This window comes from Pogona vitticeps, chromosome 5 (genome assembly GCF_051106095.1).
Source record: "Pogona vitticeps strain Pit_001003342236 chromosome 5, PviZW2.1, whole genome shotgun sequence".
Classification (NCBI taxonomy): Eukaryota; Metazoa; Chordata; class Lepidosauria; order Squamata; family Agamidae; genus Pogona; species Pogona vitticeps.
In genome coordinates this window covers 173493368-173512010 of record NC_135787.1, presented here as the reverse complement: position 1 = coordinate 173512010, position 18643 = coordinate 173493368, and the positions used below count along the sequence as shown (strand labels likewise).

At 39.9% G+C, this 18643-nt stretch overlaps 2 protein-coding genes across 2 annotated transcripts in view; both read right to left on the bottom strand.

The window, feature by feature from the left end:
- Window positions 1–7399, bottom strand: part of SVOPL (SVOP like) — a 38441-nt gene extending 31042 nt beyond the window's left edge. Inside the window, exons 1-3 of the mRNA XM_020800481.3 lie at window positions 7199–7399; window positions 2814–2934; window positions 827–951 (exon numbers count right to left, since the gene is read on the bottom strand). Of these exons, the coding sequence (XP_020656140.3) occupies window positions 827–951; window positions 2814–2892 (204 nt within the window). The 5' untranslated portion in view covers window positions 2893–2934; window positions 7199–7399. The remainder of the gene's footprint in view (window positions 1–826; window positions 952–2813; window positions 2935–7198) is intronic.
- Window positions 7398–18643, bottom strand: part of ATP6V0A4 (ATPase H+ transporting V0 subunit a4) — a 43379-nt gene continuing 32133 nt past the window's right edge. Inside the window, exons 18-22 of the mRNA XM_020800428.3 lie at window positions 15461–15568; window positions 14160–14300; window positions 13331–13448; window positions 11361–11532; window positions 7398–10347 (exon numbers count right to left, since the gene is read on the bottom strand). Of these exons, the coding sequence (XP_020656087.3) occupies window positions 10257–10347; window positions 11361–11532; window positions 13331–13448; window positions 14160–14300; window positions 15461–15568 (630 nt within the window). The 3' untranslated portion in view covers window positions 7398–10256. The remainder of the gene's footprint in view (window positions 10348–11360; window positions 11533–13330; window positions 13449–14159; window positions 14301–15460; window positions 15569–18643) is intronic.

Here is an 18643-nt window from a genome sequence, read left to right as displayed (position 1 = left end):
AAGTAGACCAAGCAGTTCTACAACGTCTTTCACCCAAGTTTCCTACCTTATGCTCAAATTTTATACCATTTTAGTCTGATAAAGAGTTCTGGCAGAACTCTAAAGCTTGCTTTGTTTTAAACTTTTTCATTACTGCCTCAGGACAGTTCCTGTCCACAAAAGCTCACATTAAAATATAGCAGTCTTTGAGGTACGTACCACAGGGTTTTGTCTTCTATTATTCATTCATTCATTCATTTTTCAAAAATACCAGTCACAGTCAATCAAAATTACAAAAACGTTGACTGGTATTATATAACAGATACAAGTTTTAACTAAAAGCCTGAGTATCTACTAAATATTGGCACAGTATGAATGCTGTTCCTAATATTACCACCTTTTGTAGCTCTGTTGTTGGCATTGTCGTTGTCGTAATTTTCTTTGGGTTTTGAATGAAAAGCTTGCTGTGGCTAATTACACGTAATTAATACGGTGCCAGGACATATCTCAATTACACACCTGATTGTGCAACTGAGATGAACTCTCTCACAATTCACCAGGGCAATTTACACTATTTATTATACAAAGACCAGTAAGATTCTGGCCAAAAACATTTGTGATTTAATACTATCCAGAACAGTCCACCTGAAACAGCAGCCTGATTCTATGCAGTCGCAAAACTCGCTCTTGATGATAGTTGGATACAGCTCATGTATCTCATGTTCTTGAAGACAGGTGGCCAGAAACAACCTCCCAAATCCTAATTTTTATCATACTTTTATTTCAAAAAATATGATAGATGTTAAATTTCAGCTTTAGGTTATTGTATCTGCCAGTAAAAACTTACACCAGTGCTGCCCATGATCATAAAAAGTGCTATGTGAAACCTCCCAAAGCCAATGGTCTCCACCGCATCTTCCACTGTAAATGTCTTCTGCTCTCCAGCATCTCCCACGGTACATCTTTTCTGCTCTAAAACATTGAGAAAGACAAATGAGATTAGCAATAAAGTTGGTTTCATGGGAGGCACAACCTCAATCAGGACACTAGGTAAGTATATTAATACTATTCTTCAATGAGAACAGAGAAGTCAGAGAGGAAAACTTCTGTAACAAGATACCACTGAATCGTTGGCCATCTTGTGACGAAACTGTAGAACTACACTATCCACATAGTCTACAGCCCAAATAGAAGTAATCAATGATTGTTGCAAGATGCCATGTTAACAATTAAAAAACCTTTGGAAGTTCAAAGAACTCTGCCAACAAAGTGGAACTAGTTTTTTAGTTTATTGATTTTGAGAATTAGGGAGAAAACAAAATATCAAATAAACACGATCAGCATGAGGAACACCCAAAGTGCAGGAGAAAATCATTTGTCTGCATACATTTAAATGAGTGTTATTCTAGTGCAATTGCATGAGATTCAGTCTGTCTCCAGACTCATTCAAAATGATGACCTTTAAAGCCCATCATACACTGTGATTTCTATTGGAAGAATCTGGCTATTGAGAAATTCATCAGAGGCCCTCTTTCACATCTTGGCATCCAAGAAGTACATTTAGTTAAAGCCAGAAATGGATTCGGAGCTTGGAAGCCTTTGCTGGCCAACTTCTGCTGTCCTTCCACTGGCATACAGAGACTTTCCTAACTGGGGCGGGCCTTTGGCAATTAGCTAAGGACAAGAGTTTTCAATGTGTTGCACTTTTCTATTATATTTGCTTTCCGATTAAGTTTAGTTTTCATATATTTTAAGCATTTATGACTACAGTTTCCCATAGCTGTAAAATTTTTGTAGTTTTACAACTTGAAGTATTGCTGTGCTTTACGGAGCATAGAAACAATGTAGATGAATAAAGCTTGTAGATTTAGGCAAGCTGATGGTGCTTGGAGTCATTACAGCAATGAAAGGACTTGAAACCGAGATGAATTTTGATATCATTAGAAAAGATTATCTAGTTTCATTTTGCAATTAATCCTTAGCTAGGATAAATGCTAGCTGGATAAGTGCCAGCTATGATGAACATAGGTTTCTGAATCCCCCCCCCCGCCCCAGAGATCTATAAAGTTTTAAAGGGCACTTGGGGAACAGATTCTCCAAGAGTTTCCTGTTGATTGAGGCGGCTTCACACTTCATAGGACTATCTATTGATATCTGGGTATGTATGCAATCAACATTCTTACTGTTTATTACTTGTGTCAGTAATGCTATCATGTTGCTAATCTATTTCCTCTGCCCACCCCATACATAGGCTGTGGCTTTGCTTTTTTCAAATATTTCTGAAGTAGCAGATGGACCAACAAAAGATCAAACTGAAATAAAGTGTCACACCATTTCTAATTTTTGTTTTTTTTTTCCCTCTGTGTTTTTTCTTTGGCTATGACATGAGTTAGTATCAGCATTTTTTTTTAAATTACAAAAGTCACTAAAAGGGTCCTTCGTTGTCAAACCCAATCCTCAAGAGTAACATTTGTGCAAAACTGAGTAAAACAAAACTGTGCAAAACCTAAAAAAAACCAAACCATAATGTTTGCATCATTTTTCTTCTGCATTTAAAAATATGGTGTTTGTTTTGTAGTCCCTTGGTTACTACAGTACAAATTGCAACATGGCTACTTATGATGGGGTGCTTCCAAGCTCTGAGCATCAACAATTTGGTGACTATAAAGATAATCACCAGGCTGTGGGGGTGCTTGAATGGGTGAAACTGTACTAGTGGCACAGATTGATTAGCAAGATGCTGTGGGATATTGGAGTCGGGGAAGACAGTGAGCTTAAAAAATCTGGGGTTATTATGAGTCAAGAGGAGAAGATGAATCTTCAAACTAAATTACCTTTCGCTGGCTTTTGGTTCTGGGCTCCCATTTCCTCAAGGGGAATGGCACTGGGTATTTCTTTCTCTATGTCAGCCATCTTCAGATTATATTAGTTCCTAGAAAATGTCTTGTTTTCACTCTGTAGAGGGAAGAGGATTATAGTACATCACAGCATTATGGTAATGTCATACATTGGTTGTAATCCAGTAATAACTCTCTACTAAAATAGACCCACTGAATCAATGGAATTTATGGAGGACTTGACTCACCAAATCACCACGGTTTCAATGGACCTATGCTAGTTGCAACTTACTACTAGATTCCAGATATTATTATACTTTAATAATGCATTTGATGACATTTGCCTTTTCTATATTAATTAGGTATAAGCTCTGCTTTCCAGTCCATAAAAGACTGGCTCACAAAGACAGCTTGTTGAAATGGACGGAAAAGCATGATTTTATTCAGAGTACCGTATATTGGACTGTGAGAGACAATTTCTTCTGGGTCCTCCCAGTTGACAATAGATCCCATAACGCAGCCTTACCTCGTCAGTGTCCTTCAGGTGGGGCTGGCTTGATGACCAAGTGACTCCTCTGCCACTTGGCAAAAAGAATTCGCACCTGGGCCCATACCTGAACTAAAACCGTGAAGCTCACTAAGTGGCTTCTGGCTAACCAGTGCCTGACCCTGCATCGTGGGGCTTTTGTGAGGACAAAGAGCAGAATAGGAGAACCATGTACCCATTGCTGAGCTCGTTGAAGGAAAAGCAGGTATAAATGCAACTAACAATAAGCACTAATTATCCATGAATGGGCATTATGTTTTTATATATTTCTTTTCTTGCATTTCTGTCTGCTCCATTCATTCTCCAGTTCCTTTTGGTGCCGAACTCGTATCTTAGCCATACAACAGGAATAGTCAGAAGGTAGATAAGTAGCTAATGGTAGAACATTAGATTATCTTAGCATATTGGTAAGAGCCTTTGAATTGATGCCTTTGAATTGTGATACCGGAGAAAGCTCTTGAGAGTCCCCTGGACTGCAAGGAGAACAAACCTATCAATTCTAAAGGAAATCAACCCTGAGTGCTCACTGGAAGGACAGATCCTGAAGCTGAGGCTCCAATACTTTGGCCATCTCATGAGAAGAGAAGACTCCCTGGAAAAGACCCTGATGTTGGGAAAGTGTGAAGGCAAGAGGAGAAGGGGACGACAGAGGACGAGATGGTTGGACAGTGTCATTGAAGCAACCAAGATGAATTTGACACAACTCGGGAGGCAGTGGAAGACAGGAGAGCCTGGGGTGCTCTAGTCAATGGGGTCATGAAAAGTCGGACATGACTAAACGACTAAACAACTACAAAGAGCCTTGCATCCAATTGTTCTGCAACGACAATGACAGGAGGGCACCCCCCCCCCTTGATCCATGCTTAGAATCCTCAGAGGCATCTTCACTTCATGGCGTTTGTTCAACTCCTGCCTCCATTTCCTTCCCATCGCTATTTTCTAACTAACAGAGATTTGAATCATATGTGTATTTTGATGTGTACACATTTTTAAATAAATTTGCCTCTTAAATTAATTTTCCTATTTACTGAAGCATGTTTGTGTGCCTTTTTAAATCAAGCACATAAAAAAGGGAATCTTTGTTGTATGTTTTACTGTTTGATCAGCATCTTTTTCAACAATGATGGCTGTGTGTGGAGCTCCAACTGGGGAAGGTGCCTCGGCAATCTGATGCAGTGTTGGATGTGTGCAACTAGGTACATGACTGGCATCTCATCAGATCACTGTGGCTGTTTCCTGAATTGGAGCTCCTTGTGCTTAAATATTGATTTGTGTACATTTTTCAAAGATACACACTTAAAGTTAGTGGTGGAGGTAGAAAGAAACTGAGAAACTGCCAAGTTACAAATCTTCCCAATTACCACACACAGAGAGAGAGCACAAATTTTCATTAAAAGTTTTACAGACATGGAATCAAATTTGAAGAACACATCATGGAACAGAACTGCCCAGGAAACAAACTTTTTCTCTGCAAAAATTTACTTACCTTTTAAGAGTTCAACAGCTGGCAAAGTCTCCTTCCTTTCTCTCTGTTTTCCAAATATGCAGTGGCTTATATTTGATTACGCTTGTTGCACCACTGTGTTCGGATTACATCTCTTTGCAGTTTTTTTTTCTTCCTAAGCCAAAGTACGCACTTGTTCCTTTAAAACCACTGTGTTGTGTTTAATAGCTCAGAATTAAGAGTGCAAGGCCAATTAATTCCTCATCTTTGGAGAGCAGGTAGCCACACCTACAGGATCTTAAGAAGTTCATATTCATATTCATATTTATTTATTTATTTGGCTTTTACCTTGCCCATCTAGATTCAAACTAATCAACTCTGGGTGGCTAACAGTCTGAGCAATATGAAACCAAGAATGAAAACAGACAATATCAGAACAAAAGAGAGATGAGCAGAGTCCAAGATGGGAAAACACAGAGAACTATGTGATGGAAGGGGGGAAGGCCTGTTTGAAGAACCAGGTCTTCAGCTTGTTCTTGAAAACTCCCAGCGAGGGTGCCAGGCGAATCTCAGGGAGCAAGATGTTCCAGAGGCGAGGGGTCACTGCTGAGAAGGCCCAGTTTCTAGTTCTTTCCTTCCGGGCCCCTCTTGGAGTCAAACCCCTCAGCCGCCCAGCCTGGCTAGATCAAGTGACACAAGTAGGCCTCATTATTCATTTAAAGAAAGAGAAATCGCACTCCCACTTTCTTGAAAAATGCAGCTTTTTCCTGAGTCACCTTTCGGCATCAACAGCACACCTGTCTTTACTGAAAAGGGCAACAGGGGTATTTCCACTGCTAATTGCAAGAAACTAGAGGAGGACAGCAGCATAACTTTGCTGTTCTTTGTTCTTAACAAAGATACAAACTGGTCGGTCATCCACATGTCCTGCTCTGCTGAATTCCTCCAGCTTGTTTTTAAAAAGACACTGGTGGAGCAGTTGAACCAACTTTGGCTTGAAGCAAATTGGCTATTCAAGAAGAATAATTTTGATACAGTCAGATGCAAATGTCCTTCACAATGAGGACAACGTTCTTAGGAGAGACACAGGAAAACCTGGGAAAAGATAGTGGGTGCCAGGCAAAGAGCTAGATGGGAGAAAGATAGTTTAGGTAGAAGTGGCAGAGGCAGCAGGAAATAACAAGCTGGCTCAGCACAGAATGAATTTTCTGTGCTCAGCTCTAGGTGTTTCTCAACATTATTCTGTCTTCTTCCTGCATATACCAGTCTGGCATGACTGAAGCTTCACCAAAAGAGAAGCCAAAATTGTTACTTCCATCCCTAATGACCATTGGCCAAGCTAGCTGGAGCAAATAGAAATTAACAGCCAGCATCATGTGGAGGTCCTCACATTTTCTACCCCTACTTATGCTTATTTGGATAGATATTATCCGTATTCTTCTCTTATGCTCCTAACTCAGCTTTTCACTTCCATTCACAAACCAAATTCTATTCCTTCTGCATATAATAAATGCATGTACAGAGAGGGTCTTAGAAAGTTAGAACTGCAAAACTGGGAGGGACCCTATGGATCATAGAGTTCCTCATGAGAGGGATGGTAGATGTGAAATGGTATGTGTTACCAACTTGTCCTTTTTTTTGTCTTTGCCACAACCTGGTCAACGAACTCTACCCAGCCACAAGGACTGGTGATCATTGCACACAAAAGACCAGCTAATGACACTCATCAATTGCAGTGACAGATCATCTCTCCCTCTTAGCACAATATACCCACAACAAAAACACTCTGATCACCATAATCCCTACTTTTCTCCAAAATTAAGGTGAAAATGATGGGTTGGGGCATTATTTGCTTCAGTCCTACTAAGTATAGTCTAATATTCAAGAGTTCCTTGCTTACCTGACAAATTCTCAAGAGGTTACCTGTGCAAACAGGGTTTTTTAATATATATATCTATCTGGTATCTATATCTGGTCTAAAAGAGTTTGCTGTTTGAAACAGGGCGGAAAATGGCACCTCCTGTCCACTCATGTCACAATGCTAATTCGTTCTGTTTCATGAAACAGAAAAATCCATTGGTACTTCTGATCCTTACAAGTAAAACTACACTAACAAATTTAATAGCCTGGAGCAGCTGTTGCACTTTGCCCAACAGTAGGGCTAGCCTTCCATACACTGAATAGCTAGAAAGGAAAACAGAACACTGAAAATACACATATATAAGGAGACATTTCTCAAATACTTCTGTTTCTGAGCTCTCCGAGAAAAGTTCACTTGGGCTCCAGTCCAAACCTCTGTTTTAAAGTTTTTTTTCTCTTTGTTGAAATCCCTTTAAGAAACCTTCACCAAAATCTTTAAGAAATAATTAAGGAAATGATTAAAGAAATAACCTTTCTGCTTCACCTCCTCTGCTGCAGCTTTGCTTGTTCCTTTGAGTGCTTTTTGAAAGTTTCCACTGTGGACATCAATTTTATTGGAGCTGCCATTATGCTAAACTCCACCTTCCACCTCAAACAAAGGAACACTAAATATAAATAATCCTTTTGGCAGAAAACTAAATAGAGAGAAAAGGTGTGGAAAAAAGCACTGGAGTAAGTGGGACAAGCCAAAAGAGGTTAAGATGGTGAAAAAAATATCAATAACATCATTGTGGAACCTGATACTTTAAGAACAAATGTTTCACTTGTAAGAGAGCCCTTGCTGTCAAGATACCAAATAAAATGGACTCTTCTGAAGGAGAGAAAAAAAAATACAAGAACACATTTGTTCGCAGTCAGAAGTTATGACACTATATATTTACATTTAATAATTCAAGATTCGGAACAGTCTGTTTCTGATTATGATGTGTGGGAGAATCTCCAGCCTGTTAATGTTAAGCCAGGAACGATTAAGATAATACGGGGTTTTTACGGTGAAGTACATTTGTGTATTGAATGCTTCCCAGTCACTCCTGAATCCTGTTTGTGTTCTTCAGGTGCCAAGACACAGAAAGGTAATCTTGGAAGGAGATTAGCTTAATGATCATTTTGTCATCTAATCAACCATTGCCTCAAGCTAAATTAATTTCTTAACATGTTCTTGCTAGAAAAATCTCTAAAAGGCAATATGGCAAGAAAGATAAACAAAGAATAGAACATACACAAGTTGGTTTGAAACAGTTTATTTCTATTTGATATCAAGCCAATGAACAAGATGTTGGTCTCATGAAAACACATAGGCCATTTTGTGAGTGTGGAGCAAATTACCTCTTTACAGCAAAGTGAGTACAAAACAATGTACGTATGGCAGGATAAAAAGAACTGCCTTAACGTACAACATAATGTACGGTAAGTACAGGAGTAGAAAGACAATTAACATCTCTTAGGTTTCATGAATGTTTGAACTTTATCACACATTTCTATCTGCTTGTCATGTACTTAATGCTATTTATTTGATGAAAACAGAATTTCAGAGGGGAAAGTGCTGGTATCTTCAGCTAATAAAATACATACAAAAAGATCAAAATGAATACTTGTAAGAGTAGAAGTTTAAGGGTTAGCAGAGTATTGAAGTAGGAATTAAAGACAGAGTGACAGAGAGAAGTTTAGTGTATAAGCCTTAAAAGCCAAGTGAAAGCACCTTCATTGGCACTCTTGGTTTTTGTCTTTTCTCTGAAAATAAACATGGCATTTGTATGTGGGTATCTTTGTACAGTATCTCATTGCTTTTAGCCATGGAATGGATAACATAGGTTTAAATATGTAGACCCACCATATTCTCTTTGTGTAGGTAATAGGAATGCCAGATACATGTGGCTATTTCTAGCACAAAAGAAAAGAAGGTTTAAGCATACCTCCATCCAAATCCCCAACTCCATGGATGTTTATTTTTGCAACATACTAGGAAATGCCAACATGGAGCTCAGCCAGAATGGTTTTCACCTCATGGCAAATGAGGAACTTGAGCTTTAGAAAACTATAATATTCAGGCATCCCTTTGCAGAAGTGGATAAACAAACCAGGAAGAGGTGAGCATCACATGACCTCTGAATCCAGCATTAGGACTTTTGCAGTCAAACAAGCTAAGATTCTGCAGACAACAACAGAGATCCATTTAGAGCTGCCGTACAATAATATTGGCTTGTCCGAGTGCCTTGAGCCCTCATCCTCACTTTGGATGTCACAAGTAGTTTTCTCATTCCCTGTTTACCTGTGCATGCAAAGGGAGGAACAAACAGGTTGCATGAACCTTCCACATTATAGTTTAGTATGCCAGGATTCATAGTTTCTTAGGTGAGCATGACTAATGAGTCCTTCGGCTCTTCTATTTTGATGTGGAAGTTTATTTCAGAAGGGCCAGAGTGCCATCAAATGGCATAAGTGAAATAAAGTGTGTGTGAAAATACAAGAGCAGTATATTTCTATTAGACCACTAAAAAACTCAAAGAAACAACTTTCAGTGTTAATCTGTCTTCCTCGGGCTATGCACCAAGATATATATACTATAGACCAGTGCTCCCCAATCTTTTCCAAATTGTGGACCAATTGGGTGGGCGGGATCCATGGGGGGCACCCCCCGTGGTTGCGAGTGGGCAGGCCATGCGTGCAGGTGGGCATGTGGTGGAGTGTGTGCAGGGGGGTGGGAGATCTGTCTTTGTGGCCCGGTCTTGCCAAGGCCATGGCCCAGGGGTTCGGGACCCCTGCTGTAGACTGTATGGACCATACTCTCTCTCTCTCTCTCTCTCTCAACTATTCATATATAGAGCTAGTATGGTCTTGGTACATAGCCTGAGGAAGACATATATATATAACAGCTGTTCAGTGTTTTATATATATATATATATGCTAGTGTGATCCATTTCTGGGACTATAATATATATGATAGTCCCCAAAATTAATGACAAATGATTGCATTAGACCTGAATTTTTGGGACTCTGATATTTTAGTGTCCTAATAAAGGTACCACCTGTTCTTGCATGTGTATTGTGGAATGACCACATAGCCTTTTCTTTTCTTTTCTTTCTTCTGAACAACAAAATGTGTGCTTTCTCTTTATTTAGAACGGGCCCATGGATACACTTTCAAAATACACACACTGGATGTCAGAGGGAAGATATCTAGAATAATATCCCTGTACCACATTAGACCTGGCATAGCTTGGGAAAGTTATCTTTCTGGATTCCAGCTCCCATAATCCCCTCGCTAATATGGTCACTGGCCATGCTAGCTAGGACACTCTGGAAGATGCCATCCAAAAAGAGAGAATTTTTTCCAAGCTGTGAAACTGGTTGGCTGTGGTTGTTTCAGTATTTTCTTACAAAAATCCTATATTCTGCTTGCAACCATGTGCAGTGTAAGGACCAATTTCTGCATCTTTGATAGTTCTTAATTCTCAGGGAGATTTTTAGAGAGAGAGAAGGAAAAAATAAGGGGAAGCCTGGAAATTTCAGGTTTCCAAGTGCTAAACACTTATTCTTCTGTCCCTTCTATGATGGTCCTAAAGGAGAAGGGTGCAAATGCATAACCTGCTCCAACGTAGAATTTATTCTGGAACTCCACCCTAGGTGAGAGGGGCAAAAGAAAAAATAGATTAAATAGATTAGCATTCTATGCCACATTAAGGATGTTTAGTTCATTACTGCTATCTGATCTTTCTATCAGCCGGCAGGATAGCTCAATGGTAGCTGCAGAACCAGAGGATGGAAGTTCGATTCCCCAGCGTGCCTCCTGCAAGTACAGCCAGCCTGTCTGGTCTTGGGCAAGGTGCACAGTCGCCGGGTGCCCCCAAAAGATGAGAATGGGAAACCACTTCTTCTGTGTATTCTCTACCTAGAAAACCCTTTCAGGGATCTCCCTAAACCAGAATCGACTTGTCAGGATATTACTGTTATCTTTCAAGGGATAAACAAAGTTGCTTATAAAAGAGAGAAAAAAGGATAATGGAACACAGTGAGATATAAAACCTGAAAACAATAGTATCTGTTGAAACAAGAGGGCAACTTTGCTAGGGGCCTTGGGGACCATGCTTCTAACCCTAAAACTAAGCTATTTAACAACACAGAATATTCTATCAGCATCTACTGTACATTTACTGTATTCCATTCTGTTTATGCATCATTATGAATAGCTTAATGATTTAGGCATCTGGATGAAGAACCAGAGGTTGAGCGTTCAATTCCCCCTAACAGGGGCTGGACTCAATGATCCAGAGGGTCCCTTCTAGCTCTGCAGTGCTATGATGATGATAATTATGCATTTTTTTTTAAAAAAAGTATACACAAACATTCTTACCCATTTTTATGTGAATTTCTCCTAATAGACATTTTTGCACATAGTTTCCCCAGTGCAGCACATTATTTTATGCTACCTTCATAAACATAGTTATTTTCTCCTAATACATTCTCTTTTGCACGTAGAGTTTTTTCCTAATCTGGAAAACTTTATTATAGAATTTGAAAAACTCTGCATGCCAAAAGATTTCTATAGTTCCTTCAGGTTTGGGAAGTGCCAATCAGGTAGGATTTTATTACAGTAGAAGGAAAACGGAATGGCCTCTCTCCCATTTTTACTCACCAGTGAAGTCTCAGGGCATGCAGGAAAGCAGAGAGACCCTCCATAATCAGCAGGATGGCTATTGTCAGAACAGCAAAGACAGCAAAGAGGATAAAAGCGGTGATGATTCCTACCCAGCTGCCCACATGAAGCCCATAGTGCAACACCATAGTCCAGAGGACTTCTGAGAGCTCTGGAAAACAATGGAGTAGAGACAGCACAAAGAAAGACAGCATGAGAAAGCAAATTGTTGACGTCCACTGGAATGTAAGTCACATTTCACTCTGCTTTATCCAACGATACAGTCCAGGCGACACTTAGTCTCATTCCTTCTGTCATTACTTTCTCCAGCTAGAAATCAAGAGGTCTACAAAAGAGAGATTCCAGATCATGTAAAGGTTCAGCTGGGTGAGAAAGAACCCTGGGAAATCAGGATCCTTATTTACACGAACAGCCTCTATGTGGACCGAACTTCTCCTCTGCAGATGTGTCACTTCTCATGTGAGGAAAATGACAACAAAGAAGGACAAGAGCCAGGCTGGTCCTTTCAGGCATGATGGATAAAGCAGAGTGAGCAGCTATCCCTGGCAGACTAGGGTTAAGGAGAATTCAGTTTCTACAGCCCAGATATACCTCCTTCTCACCAAATGATGGCTAGAATCCTGCACTAAAGTACTGTACTAAAGAGATACAGGGATGTGACGGGGATAGTGCCACACTTCAGGTAAGTATCCACAGAGTAAATGAATAAGGTACAACCCCTGGTAAAGTGTTTAGGAATCAGAGCCCTAAATGGCCATTTAGATAATTTTCAGAATCATCAGGGAAAAAAAGACATACATAAGCCGGGAGGCTACAAAAGGGTTGTGTCCTGGGCATGTGGTCAGGTAGGGAAGCTCAAAAGGCCAGAAAAGGATCCCAGGGCCAGAGCCCATTCACCACCACCACTTAATTGAGAGGTTCACATGTGGTCTCTCAGATCCATGGATCTCATTCAAGATTAATTTGCCACTGTTTTTGCACTGGGTTGTGCTTGAGAGAAAACAATTCCCTTTCTTTGGACCCATTCACTGCTTTTGCTTTTCTTCTCATTCTGAGATATGCTGACTAACACCAGAAGTATTCACATTATTGCATGGTAACCAATCACATTAAATGCAATACAGTCGTGCCTCACTAGACAGTTACCCCGCATGACAGTTTTTTCACTAGACATTGACTTTTTGCAATCGCTATAGCGATTCGCAAAACAGTGATTCCTATGGGGGAATTTCGCTGGACAATGTTTGGTCCCTGCTTCGCAAACCAATTTTTGCTAGACTATGATTTTGACAGCTCCCTCTGCGCTCACAAAACAGGTGTTTTCGGGACCTAAGCTTTGCAAGACAGCGATTTAAACAGCTGATCGGCAGTTCTCAAAGCGGTTTTCCTATGGCCGATCTTCGCTAGACAACAATGATTCTTCCTCATTGGAACGCATTAAACAGGTTTCAGTGAATTCTAATGGGGAAATGCTTTTCACTAGACAATGATTTCGCTAAACAGCGATTTCAGTGGAATGGATTATCATCGTCTAGGGAGGCACCACTGTAAAGTTAACTCTAAGCAAAAGCAACACTTCTTCCCTTATGAACATGGCTAACTGCAGTTGAGTTCCCTAATGAATGATTGCCCTCTGCAAGGTTGAGACTTTTCATTGTCTTTTGTTAAAGTCTGCCAAAATTGCCAAACCAGATAGTTGTGGAATATGGTTTTTTTATGGTGCTGAAAATGTTTTTGCTCCTGAAGATGTTCCTTCTTTTTCAATCCTTTTCAGCTTAAATGTGCCTTCTTGTGTACCTATTCCTTACACTGAACAGGTATACAATTCTTCTGTGTGTTCCTCTACACAGTTGTTCTGCTTGTTTTTCCTACAGTGTTTCTGCTTGTTTCTGTATACTGCCACAACATATGGTACAACAGAGGTGAGCACCTCAGAAATGAAAACTCACGTGCATGCGCCAAGCTGAGTGCCCAGAGCCGAAGGTAGGAAGCAGTGTTGGAAATGCAACCCAAGCAGTATTCAATGGTATGGATAGCCTGGTGTACAAATATGTCTCCAAAGTTGAACTGAAATAAGATTTTAAAGATAAGCACCAGATATAGTGAAACCAAGATCCAAAGAACAATACAACATCATGAATCTGAAAGGTTGGGTCTCATTTTCTTAAAATTCACCTCAACCATGAGTAAGTCAAGGAAAGGGGATTCAGAGAATGTCATCATAACAGCTTAAAATACAGTAGTGCCTCGCTTAACGAGCATAATCCGTTCCAGCGAAATCATTGTAGAGCGAAATCCTTGTTAAGCGAAATAAAAAATCCCATTGAAACACATTGAAAACCTGTTGAATGCGTTCCAGTGGGCTGAATAACTCAACGTCCAGCGAAGATCCTCCATGGGGCGGCCATTTTCTGTGCCTGTAAAGTGAGGAATCGGTCCAAAAACACAGCAGGGAGCCATTTTACACAGCGAACGGCCATTTTGAAACCGCCAATCAGCTATTTTAAAAACATTGTCTAGCGAAAAATCGGTTCCCGAAGCAGGGAACCGATCGTTGGGAAGCGAATTTTGCCTATTAAGACATAATTTTGGGATTGCAAAAGCGATTGTGAAACGGTCATCGTATAGCGGTTTCATCATTTAACGAGGCAATCGTTAAGCGAGGCACTACTGTATTCACATTACATTGTCCATGTGTACACATGAAAAGTGAGACCAGGGAAACAATGAGGTGTTGCACTGTGTCTTTACTCAGATTTTTTCATTTCTCCGGCCTACCTCTTCCTCATGGTCATCATGCCCTCCGTGGCTGCCACCACCACTGTGGTCCTCCAGGTCTACTTTCTTTGTGTGGTTAGACTCTATGATCTCCACCTCAATATCACCAGTTGGACTTTCTGACAATCCAGATGAAACCAGCTTAAGAGAACAAGAGAGATAATTAACGAGAGGTGTACATAGAGCCCTTTCAGCCATCCTACTTCCTCTCCAGGGAAGATCTAAAGGGAAGATCTAAAACAAAATTATTCCTGATTATGGCTCAGTGGCAGGACCAGTGGGAGGAACATGTTACCAGTAACACAAAGCGTTACCTCTTACTTTTGGGGGTGTAAATGCAAAACCACACAAATAGTTATTTGCCTTTGGGTAACAGTGTTCCTGCCATTACTTACCGAAAATAATGAAAAAGTTAATGAAAAAATAACCTCCCCCCCAACCCACCCACCCACCCACCCTCCCTCCCTCCCTCCCTTCCTTCCTTCCTTCCTTCCTTCCTTCCTTCCTTCCTTCCTTCCTTCCTTCCTTCCTTCCTTCCTTCCTTCCTTCCTTCCTTCCTTCCTTCCTTCCTTCCTTCCTTCCTTCCTTCCTTCCTTCCTTCCTTCCTTCTACAATACTATGACTTGTTACTTCCAAAATAAAGTTCTGTGTTGTCATTTGGAGGAATCTATTAAAAAATTAATACTAAGAAAACGTTTAAAAACCAACTAAAATGCGCAAATTACTAATAAGTTCCTTTTTCTTAAAAAGCAGCATTCCAAGGTCTGCATATGTATATACTGTGCAAAGAGAAGGCTTTAGGTCCTAACCCTGATAATGCCAGGCATGACATGTATGTCTCATGTAGTAAAACTGCAAATTAGAGGCAATGAACACATGCTTTGTCCAAAATGACAACATATCCAAAATAATTTTGCACATAGAAGTTGAGGATGGTGGAGATGTCATTATTAGCAAGATATTTTTAGAGTTTCAGGCTTGGGCCAATTTAGTGGAAGTATTCTTATTCCAAGAGTTTTCAAATCAATTGAATTTGAGGAGATGCTTTCTATACACCCAAGAGCCAGTGTAGGTAATGGACGAGGGAGGCTTATATTCAGTCTTCTCCTTAGCCATGGAACTGAGCGAACAGACTTGGGCAAACTACAGAATCTCAACCCAGAGCCCCTCGAACAGTTGTTGCTGGAATATAATCAGACAAACCTTGTAGAGTGCTCTGCAAACCCTGACTTGGCACCTTGATGTCAAACAACTTCACGCAAATCTACCTTTAAGAGGCAGAGGTCCAATATCATTCTTACCCTTCTCTGAGCTTTCTGGTGATTGGCTCGAAGGATGAAAGGCTTAATCAGGAGCATCCAAGGAATAGCAATAATGGCAAAAATGACGAGGAAGGTTTGCACTTCTTGCTAGAAAAGAACAGATAAATAAACATAGAGATGTCTATAAAATGGTTACAAGAAAATGTATTGTCCAGTCACCTCCTTTCAAAAAAGTGGTTGTGCTGTAACATGGGAGAGGAAACACCTTCTCCCTCAACAGTACAGTGTGGGAAAAGATAACCGCTTAACCACTCAACAGCAATCAGCAAGGTGGATAGAAATCAATGATTTTTTTAAAAAAATCAAATTGATTTAAACTACAATTTAAATTTTAAAAATCAATTTTTAAATTGTGATTTATATCACTTTGATTTAAATCAAATCCACTCTGGCAATCAGTAATATAGAATTAGCAAGGACAGGCTCTTTAAATTTGTATTGCACCTGGTACATTACACCTGAAGGCCTATGTGACTTCCTGATATAAACCAGAAATGTTTTGTTCTAAGTGACTTACATGGGATGCTAGAAGCTTATGTCAGATGCTAGAAGCTTATGTCAAATATAAAACTTTTAGTATCTCTAAAAACAAACATTTCTTTCAAATTGGAGATACACTGGATTAAATACAATTGCTAATCCCAAATTCTGCAAACTCACTGAGTTAATGGGTCTTACCTCAATTCAGAATTCATACAGATTGACTTAATCAAGTTCTTTTCATGCACCAAGTCTACTCTAGGTAGGGCTAACAATTGGATTTCATGGTTGTTGTGGGTTTTTCGGGCTCTTTGGCCGTGACCAGCAGGAAGTCCTCTGAAGATGCCGACCACAGAGACTGGCGAAACGTCAGGAAGAACAACCTTCAGAACATGGCCAAAGAGCCCCAAAAAACCACAACAACCATTAGATCCCGGCCGTGAAAGCCTTCGCGAATAAATTCTCTATTACCCTTTTGCCAAATCCTGTTTCAAAATGTGCAGTTAGGAAAACAAGGAAAGGACAAGCTCAGCTTGTCATTCAAGGTTCAAATGTAACAACAAACCAGTATAGAAACAAGCCAGAGGTGGTAAGCCAACAGGAAATCATAACTTCTAATTATGATTTGCAGCTGGTTAACCAAATCACAGCATGTTTGTGGGGACAGATTTGGAAAGAAGAAGCAAGAATTCAATAAGTTGGAATCCTGCTTGTTATATGCAAAAAACAAATGAATGAAAGAAATGATACTGTGCATTCCAAAAACCACATCTATCTTGCTATGTGCTGATGAAATTACTATTTGGAGAACTAGTGACTTACCTTGAGAAATGGCTAAACTTAGAAGCCAGCTCCTGACATTATTAATTATGACTGTTATGAAAGAGGTTTCTGAATCTTCAGCTATATTTTCATTCAAACATTATTTTCTCTACATTAGAAGTATTTTTGCCTTCTTGCTTAATAAATCAAGCAGGCTTGCTAAACATTTCGAATCTGCTACTTGGAAGCTTGTGTGTGTAATTTCAACATGGAAGCTGAAAACTGATGACACAAAGTTTGGAAACTGCTGGTTTTTACTCCTTCAGTGTTCCAAAATTCCTGAACCAGGGGTGAGGGATCCTTTGGTTTAAAGCAAAAAAGTTATGGGTGACACTAGACTCCCACAGCAAGAAAAATTCAGACAGATGCATATCTGTCTGAATTTTCAGACAGATATCCAATTCAGACCATGGATAAACTTCACTGAATCAGTATTATACTATGAGGATTGAGTGTTTGTGTGAATGTGGAAGGATGCTCATGGTATGGGCTTTGAGTGGATTAGTCACACAATCTGGTAGCTACATAACCCCCCCCCATCCCTGCCACAGCCATTTACAAGAGTGGGTCCCCCCCTCTTTAATAGAGATGGATTTGGGGATTAAGGAGTTTGGAATGCCTCCTAAAGGGTACACAGCAGAGTGAAGAGTTCCATATCTCCGGAATCCAGAACTATGTGACTTCACCTTAATAAACACAACACTGGAGTTAGTTTAACTAAGAGCAAGGTGCTTTGTTCAAATGAATTAGAGAGCAAAAACACCTTTTAGTGACCTTTCTCTGTAACATACACTAAGCATATTAGCTTGCTCATAGATACGTTAAACCTGATGCAATTGTTACTACCACAACTGACCTTTCCTTTTAATTTACCCAAAAGATTATTTTTAATATCTGCTTGTTCATTGGATCCTACAGGATGAAACTGATACAATTCCATGCAATTCAATCACAGAGAGGGGAAAAAAAACCTCAGACCATTATAATACATGAGCTTCCACAGGTTCCTTTGCCCTGTCTTGCAGAGACATGGGTGAAAAAATAACATTAAAAGGAACTAATGAAAGGAAAACGTCACTTTTTGGAACTGTAAAAAAAAACTCCTCTAACACAGGCCTTTAATACTTGTGTTACAGAAGTAAAAACACAGCAACAATACTACTGGGTTACGCAAAAGAACCACCTAGTCCATTATTCTCTTTCTACCAAGTAGCTGCAGCAAGGGAGGGGAAAGCGTTGTCCCCCAACAGGGACTTTTCCGGGCCTCCATCTCCACCCGAGGCCCCTAAAAGAAGCAATGATCCCCCCAAAAAGAGATTATTTTTCCCTTTCTGGAAGTGATTCTGGAGCTATACCTCCTGCAAAGCACCCAACCTTACCCCCCACTCCGAAAGAATCATTGGAACAGAAGAGAAACATCTAGCCATTTTGAGACTCTCCCACTATTCCTGCATTTTGTCTGCAGTGGGTCCTGGGAGTGGAAAAATAGCCCCCAGTGTACATGTTCTGCTAGTTCATAAGTGCCATATTAGCAAAACAGCACCTTTCCTATTTGTGGTCCTCAGGAGCAATACAGTGACACGGCACCCCTTTTCCTCCTTTTTCAAGCCATCCAAGTCAATGACTACTTTTTTAATTAATTCATTAATTAACACACTTAATTAATTTAGATCCCTGCTTTTTTCCCCCAATAAAGGGACACGAGGTGGCATACAACAACTAAAATAATTCATATATTTAACATCACAGTAAACTAAAACATTGACATTAAAATATTATGAAACTAACAGAGTGTTAAACCATCATTAGCTAAAACAAGTTAAAACATTTTAAATGCCTGGCAAGAATGTGCTGTTAAAA